The 8926-nt window shown below is 34.9% G+C and overlaps 1 protein-coding gene across 2 annotated transcripts in view; it reads right to left on the bottom strand.

Moving 5' to 3' along the window:
- Window positions 1-637: 637 nt before the first annotated feature.
- CEP120 (centrosomal protein 120) overlaps window positions 638-8926 on the bottom strand; it is a 79299-nt gene continuing 71010 nt past the window's right edge. For both annotated transcript variants that reach the window (XM_024757146.1, XM_024757147.1), the window contains 2 exons: window positions 6328-6473; window positions 638-2499 (listed from right to left, as the gene is read on the bottom strand). In XM_024757146.1, coding sequence (XP_024612914.1) covers window positions 2265-2499; window positions 6328-6473 — 381 coding nt within the window. In that variant the 3' untranslated portion in view covers window positions 638-2264. The remainder of the gene's footprint in view (window positions 2500-6327; window positions 6474-8926) is intronic.

Here is an 8926-nt window from a genome sequence, read left to right as displayed (position 1 = left end):
TCATGCAGTGCCTTAATACATCCTTAAATCATACTCAAAACTTCCACACCTGCTGGAAGCAACAGGATCCCAAGTCTATATAGAAATCACTGGGATATACCTGTAAAGGAACTCTTCCAATTTATACAGACATGGCACCACACATACCGGGAAGACGTAGTAATACACCTTCCGCGCAGTATGTGCTAGCCTTACACATGGAACTAGGCTTTCTCCGTGAAAAGGAATCACAAACGTTTTAAAGGTAAACTTTGTTTCACATGAAAATACCTGACGAAAGGTCTGCTGTTACATATAGTACTGAGGAAACTTCTTATTCACTCACCTACTCACTTGGTCATTCACTCGTCTCTCTACTATGGTCATAACTCAACTCCCAGGCACCGATGATAATTCAGTAAGAGCAATCAGTATAAATACGGTAAATGCCACTTACAAATGAAATGTCTGTTGCTACAGGACCACAAAAAGGTGTTAAAATTTCAGAGTCTCCCAATCAATTTTAGAACATATAAAAGTGTCTATCTGCAATGTAAGCACCTAAAAACCAAAAATACAAAGTAACTTGATCCAGGAAGTGCCAAGCACTTGCCCGATCCGTTTAACAAAAAAGTAACAGACTGCTCAGAAACTCAAAGATGCATACAAGTGTCATTTTTATTTGATGAAATACATAGCCAAAAGATTAGAGAAGGCAAACCGCACGTCCATTTTAGAAACGTCCTTTTTGTTTCTTTAAATCTAAGGCCCCCTCTAGTGTCTGAAAACAGTCACATGCAGCACACAGTGCAATTGAAGGCACAGTCACAATATTTCCCCAAGACCTTCCCAAATAAAAAGAATACTTCTGTTCCATTCATGTGGCACAAAAATCAATGAGAGAAAATATATAGCCATAATTAATACTTCACATTCTTGCTATAATTCACATATTCATTATTCTCTCAGTAATTTCTCTATTTACTCTTGGGTTGTTTTCAGATTAATACTTGTTAACAAGGGGGGAGGAAAGAAACATATAAAGCATGTAGGGACTTTAATTTCCCAAACAAGAAATATACCACCTTGAAAACAACAGAAAATTTAGTGTCACCAAATAGCCTATCCTGTTTTTGTGGAAGTTATCAGTAAATAGTACATATTTCTTAAAGTATATACTTAAAATTTATTATATTTGGAAGTAAGAAATTTTAAACTACATATATTTCAAAGCTCACCTAATCTGTGAATTTGCTAATCAAACCTTTTTAGTACCCTGTAAAAGGAAGTGGAAAGTGTTGCTTTGAGGGCAAATGTTGGCTCTGAAGAATACGATGTAAAGGAATTCTTAAAAATTTATACTGACATGGCACTACATAAATCCAATGGCTTAATCTCATGTTCTTTTGTAAAAGACTGATTAAATTCAGGGGGAGTCAAAAATAGTAGGTTTTCACTCTACTTTCTTAGCTAAAGCGTTTATGCATCTGTTTCCATGTTTTATTACAGAGGGTTTACATTAACAACTAGTATTACTATTACTGGAAAATGAAATCTCTATTTTTAACAAAAGAAAACAATGCAATCTTGAGCAGGAGACTGACAGAGAAAACTTACTAAGCTATTACTTCATATTCTTAAAAGTTAAGAGTATACTAAAAAATTGAAAATTCAATAGCTGTTGAAACAAGTTTAATCTGTATTAACTTTATTTAAATAAATGACTAATTTGTCACTCAATAGATCACAAATGGCTTCTCTGCACTGATCCTGCTTTCTGTTTTCGAACTTGTCACCTGCAAATGTTACAAGTTAAAACAGACAGCTCATCTAAAATGAATTAAATAAAACTAGTTGCATTTACAAGTGGTCTCAACTTTTAAGATACCTCTATTCAAATGAACAGGACAGCATTTTTAAAGTGCAACATGTACTCTTTTGGCTCAACATAAAAAATTATGTAACTGGAAATTACTACAGTCATTTCTCTGAGAACACATTTAGTGAAAAGCTGTTCTGAAAGTTAGCCATGAAATTATAAATTATGAGAAACACTGAAAAGTCATTAAAAATGAGAATATAAAACGCAATTACAAATAAACCAGAGTGGGAGAGGTAGCATAAAGTAAATAAAATCGAATAAATACTATACAATAACATACAAAATTTTGCTTATAAAAAACTGAAAATTGCATTGTAAAACATCCATTTTCCCTTCTTTTGAGGGCTTTACTATTAAATTAAAATTCAGACCTGGAGTCTCTGTAAAGATTTTCCAAATGTTATTAATTACTGGCATTGTTTTTTGCCAAAATCTCTCCGATCTGTCGGTCAAGTTCACTTATTATTCGATCCTCATGATTATACACACCCGTCCTCATCAAAGTATCCCTTTCTTCTATGAGGCGAGTCAAATAATCATCCAAACCTTCTTCCAATGCACTGCCATGTGGGCCATCCATTTTTCCACTCGCAATCTCTCTGGAATCCTGGTACTGTTTTTGTTCTTGTTGCCTTAACCTGAGAAGTCAAGAACGCATGCCACTCTAGCAAGCAACAAACACTCTTTTGGTTTTCGGTTAACAACACCACTTAAAAACAAAATGATTTAGTGGTAAAATACATTTTTTAGTAACATTTTCAGGAAGAAAACAAAAACCACTTGGTTGGGCAGAGTTAGGGCACTTATAAAAGACAGTTTTAAAAACAATACTTGTTTTTCTAATTATAAAATACATGAAAACTGTAGAAATTTGGGGAATGTGTAGAAAAGAAAATCATCACGATCTTATTAACCAGAGATAACCAATCTGAGTAATAAGTTTCTGTATTCTCAATTTAAAAATGCATGTATTTTAAACACAGTATTGCTAACTTTTTAGAAAACTATATAGGCAATTCTGTACATTATATGTATCACTTATTACTATAATGAATATCTTCCTATATCATTATTATTGATCTTTAGGTTGTTATTAAACTTTTGTTATGTTTTTTGAACATAAAATTTTCTTCTAAATTCATCCCACAAATATTTACTCTTACTAAACAGTGCTAGGTTTGGGGGATACTGCAGTTGAATCAAGAAGAAAAGTTCCCATTATTATGGAGCTTATATTACTAAGTATTCATAGAAAGTGATATTCTATAGATGTGAATGCCTGGTTCAAAGGGCACGTACATTTTAAGAGACTGTATGGATAGCTTCAAGTTATATGCATGATGATCTTATCTGAGAGATGAAGAAAGGGGAGCAGGTGCCAGCCTGGGATTTGGGTCTTTACAATGGAATATCATCAATCACTTTACCTTGAAAATGGGAAGTATACTTAGCATTACTATCACTTAGTAAGCATACTAAGTTTGGACACAGAGTAGGTTTTAATTTAATTTGGAATCTACAACTAAGACATAACTTTATACTCTACGTAACTGGCTACGAAAATATTTAATTTGCAACTACTCCTAACCTTTGTCTTTATAAATAAGATAAAAAAGCAATTGAGTCTAAGTCCCTGCTTCTAGATGGTCTTCATGGTAAGTAAGCCAATGGAAACCAAATCCCCTTCTCAAATTACACATGGCGTTTGGGGGGAGAGGGAGGAAGAGCCTGGGAGGAGAGTGTCCTGCCCCGACAGACAAGGAGCACTGGGAGTGTACAGTCTTGTTTGTTCATATACCTCTCTGAAACCTGAACTGACTCCTAAGATCCCTCACAAAAGAATAAGAAACTGAGGTATACAGTCCAAAAAGGACACCAAATACCTCTCTCTGTTCTAAGAAAAAAAAAACCCTAAATAGTGAGGGCCCTGTGCTTTGAGACTGGGGTGGAAATCAAGTGATTAATGGGACACTAGTAAAACTGAGCAACATATGGGGATGAGTAAGAGAAGATTTCTGAATAGCTGTTTCCCCTACTCTAACTCTTACAACAGCTCTCTTGGAGGAATAGGTCCTCTTGGGAGATTAATGACACACAGTGCCAGACTATGTACCAGGAAGTTCAACCATTTCCCTGTTCATCTGTTTATGCATGAAGGACAAATGAAATTTTTACACAACTGAGAGATTATCCCTATCAAGTCTTTACTAAAATGCAATCAACATTCATGATCACAACAGGATTTTAGAACCCTGTGGCTGAAGAAGTCCATAAAGTTATCAAAGGAAACTTTACTTCCCTGACAAACACTATGTATGGACTCCACTCACCCAGCTTCGTGTCACTAGGAACCTACTGCTTTTAGAATTGCTCTTAGAAAGTTCCTTCTTATATTGAACTCAGTATGTGCCTTTATACTCTCCAATAACTGGCTATGATTCTGTTCAAGAGGAAATCCTACTGAATTATTTTTAACATGGTAGCCCTCCAGATATCTGAAGAGAACTTTCTAATACTTTGCCCAAGACTTCTCTACAAATTAATATCCCTCACTCTCCTAACCACTTTTTGGTCACATTCCTTTGGCAGCTCTCTAGGGAGCTGATTTCCCTTAAAGTCTGCTGCACACTGGTAAGAACAACCCAGAGGTGGTTTTACCACAGTGCGTACTGAACACTCCTTCTATGAATGTCCCTAACTGCACTGGCTCTTTGGCAGCCAAGTCACATTGTTAGCAGTAGTCACTTAAACCCTCCTAGGCTTCCTCACATCAACTGTTTTATTATGTCTTGCCCATGACTTGAGAGATTTTTCTTATAATTTATACAGAGAACTCTGCTTTTGTTTCTAATGTATTTAATCTTGTTGGTTTCAGTTCTCCCTAAATCTTAATTAAGACATTAATAATAAGTTTTAATTTTATATGACTTATCGGCAAATAGCTATCTTTGTTTAAACCCCCAAAACAGTGCTCAGCAAACAGTAGGTACTTGATATGTATTTGCTAAACTAAAACACATTGCTATATATAATAGCAAAATTTTGCAAGGCAAAGGACATGTTAAAATTAATTTGTAACATCTTCCAAACCTATGACAGAGTAGATACCAAATAAATATTTGCTGAACAAAAAGAGAATAATAGTGTGAATTGAGCCCTGCAGCATGCATTATAGACCTTGACCTTTTCCAACTGATATTTATATATTAATATTCTAAATGCAGTGGTGTAATTCAGCTCCAAACCCACCTAATATAGTGACTGAATTTTCCCCATTTATATAGGGATATATCATGGGCTCTTCTGTCAAATGTATGTCCTATGTACACATGTGTCCTCCCAAAATTCATATGTTTAAAGCCCCAGCCCAAAATGTGATGGTATTTGGAGATGGAACCTTTGGGAGATGATTAGGTTTAGATGAGCATGAGCAGGGGTGTCATGATGAGATTTACGCACTTATTAGAAGAGACACGGTAGAGCTTGTGAGGACACAGAGGTAAGGCGGCTGTCTAACAAGTCAGGAAGACAGTCCTCACCAGAAACTAACCATGCTGGCACTTTGATCTTGAACTTTTAGCCTCCAGAACTGTGAGAAAATAAATTTCTGTTGTTTAAGTCACCCAATCTATGGTATTTTGTTCTGCCAGCCTGAGCTAAGACAGTATGCTTCGCTGCAACAAAAATACTAGTCTCTTGCTAAACTAAGTTAGAAAGTCTTCCTGTACACTCCCCTTAAAAAGACAGTAATTTGTTCAAATACTGCTTCCTAATGATTACTTTTCTAACATCAAATACTTGAAATTGTAACTAAGATGAACATGACACTATAGAGAAGCCCACTGTTGCAGAGTAGTTAAAAATACAACCTCTGGAATCAGATATGAACTCTGGCTCCCCGATTTACTAGCTGTGTGACCTTGGAAAGGGTACATAAATCTCTTTAATCCTTGGTTTCTTCATCTCGAAATGGGGATAATATCTTCCTCAAAAAGTTGCTTCGAGGATTAAAAAAAAGTGGAGATAGGCATATAAGGCATTTAAAATAGCTGCTGACACACAGGGCAATAATTAAGAGCTATATTCTGTATTACTTACATTAAGAATATAACAATATTTGAAATTTTTTTTACTTTATGTAATTAAAAATTCAGTATAATCAATTACCTTGAAATAGTAGCAATAATCCTAAAATAGTCACACAGGAATAAAAGTTAAAGTACTAATGCTATGAGTGGAAACAAAAAAGCTAAATACGGCTACGTTCATGGCAAAAAACTGTTAAGAGTAATGGTCTTTGGCAAAGATTTTCTATTGTATAACTCAGCTACATTTTATATATGATGTGCCTTATTCTTGAAAGACCTGATGTTGTACTTTCCCTAGACCAATGACTAAATAAAAAGTTGTCCTATTTGAACTTTAGTTTTTGTATGGAAAAAAAAGTAATTTCTTAGTTATTATACCTGTTCAGTTCATTTCTTATATCCAACAATTCTTGTCTCTCGGTGTTTACTGTATCTTTTTCCTCAGCAGCCAAGTAACGTAGTCTCATCTGTTCCAACTCTTCTTGCTGTTTTTTAAGTCGAGCCATTTGACTTTCTTGCTCCCGCTTGAAAGAAACAAGCCAGATCTCTAATGTTAGGAATAAATGTATTTATATGACTTTGACTTATGATTATAATCCTCCTTGACAGCACCCATGATAGAGCCACACACTGCAGATTCTATTATCTAGAAAGCCCAGGTTCCCTTTACAAACTTTTCTGTGATTTCCCTTCTTGTTATAAGCCATAACCACTCATGGCCCAATCAGTGATTGAGGTTAGCTAAATATCGTAAGATCTAATAGTAGTTAGAGGCAAGAAAGAGTCTGCTATCAACACAATGAGTTGCCACAGGACCAATGGTAAGAGTAGTATTTAAGAAATGGTTAATTATACAAAATTATCTAAGAAATTACAATTATATAAAGGAATGGTAAGTTATACAAATTAATTATACAAAATACAAATTATACAAAGAGGTACTAAGATTCAATAACTGTCCCTGTACTAGTAACTCCACTCCTACCTCAAGAGATAATATGCCTTTCCACTCTTTTCTCAAGGCTTACATAGAAATCTATGCACATGATAAAATTTCTTTTATATAAATGTGTGACATTCCACACAATGGATATTCCATGATTTAGTCAACCACTCTCTCAATAACAGACATTTTGGAATGCTGCAGTAAGACATCCTGTCATCTAACATAGTTAGCTCATGAATCTTTCTATATATTTCCTTAGGGACCAGAAGTGCTTTTCTTTCTTTAGGACAGAACCCCTAAATGGGAAAGCTTAGGTCAATAGGTAATATCATCTTTTTTAAAAAAGAAGCATTTACTGAATAATAACAAAACTACCAAATCATAAACGTGCACTTTGGTCAAATTTTACAAAGTGAACTACTCACGTAACCACCATCCAGAACAAGAAACAGGAGATTATCATAACCCCAGAAGCCCCTCTGTGCTCCCGCCCAAGTCACTGACCACTCATCCTTCACCAAAGACAGGACTAATTTCTAACACCATGAATAAGTTTTCACTGCTTTGAACTTTGTGTACGTGGAACTGTACAATGTAAGTTTATGTCTGGCTTCTTTCGCTAAACATTTTTTCAGATCCGTTCGTATTATGTGTAGTTGATGATTCACAGTACTACTTAGCATTCTATTGGATGAATATACAGTCTTTCCATTCCACTGCCGAGGGACATTTGCGTTAAGTTTCCAGTTTTGTATTTTAAAGCTGATGTGAACATTATCGTACATTCATGGACTTTTGTATGCATTTCTACTACGTATATACGTGCGATTCAAAGTGCTGGGTCATTGGGTTTAAGAATTTCAATATTAGTAAATATGGTCTGTTTTTAAAGTAGTAGTACTAATTTACACTCCCATGTAAGCATTCCAGTGCTCTATACTCTTGCCAAAACTGGGTAATGTCAGTTGTTTTTTTCTTTTTTCATTTAAACCGTTCTGATAACTTATGCAGTGGTATCTCATGATTTTATTTTGCATTTTTTCAAATACTAATGAGGTTGAACGTGTTTTAATATTTTTAATGGCATTCTTATTCCGTAAAATTCCTGTTCAACCATTTGGCCTTTTGTTCTACTTGGCAGTCCATCCTTCCTTATTGATATGTGTGTGGTTCTTTACATATACTAGATAAATCCTTTGTCAATTATTTAAATTGTAAATATTTTATTTAATTCTAATATGGTCCAAATTTATCTTTTTGTCTGCCTCAGTTTTTTGTTTTTAATTTTTATTTATTTATTTGGTTATATGGGGTCTTAGTTGCGGCATGCATGTGGGATCTAGTTCCCTGACCAGGGATCGAACCCAGACCCCCTGCATTGGTAGCGTGGGGTCTTATCCACTGTGCCACCAGGGAAGTCCCTATGTGCCTGTTTTGAAGACACTACTTTACATTACCCTCTTGAAGCTTCATTTATCAAAAACTCATATGCAATTGGTTTTGTGTATGGTGAGATCAAGTTTCTTCTTCTCCGCATATAGAGCTCCAATTGACTTAGCAACATTTACTGGAAAACAACTTTTTCCCCCACTGCTTGGCAGTGTCACCTGTTATACATCACCTCTGTCCTTTTATATATGAGTTGTTTCTGGACTCTCTATCCTTCCATTAAACTTCACTGTCTTAATTACTGTAACTTTTGTAACAATAACTCTGGATATTTGATAGTATGTCTTCTGTCTTCAAAATTCTTATTCTTGTGTGTTTTCATATAAATATCAATTTCTAGGGTTGAAAAAAAAGGCCTGCTGGAACTGCTTATGATTATGCTGAATCTACAAATCAAATTTGGCCAAAACCATTATCTTTACAATATTAATTCTTCAAACAGTGAACATAGTTTACCTCTCCAATTATTCAGGTCTTCTTTAATTTTGTCTAACAATAATTTTATACTTCTCTATATACTGAGTAGCATCTTTCTTGGAATGTGCGCCTAGGAGTTTCAAGTTTTTAAATGCTACTGCAAAT

This window comes from Neophocaena asiaeorientalis, unplaced genomic scaffold (assembly GCF_003031525.2).
Source record: "Neophocaena asiaeorientalis asiaeorientalis breed wild unplaced genomic scaffold, Neophocaena_asiaeorientalis_V1.1 scaffold149, whole genome shotgun sequence".
Classification (NCBI taxonomy): domain Eukaryota; kingdom Metazoa; phylum Chordata; class Mammalia; order Artiodactyla; family Phocoenidae; genus Neophocaena; species Neophocaena asiaeorientalis.
This window is presented reverse-complemented; position numbering and strand designations above follow the sequence as displayed.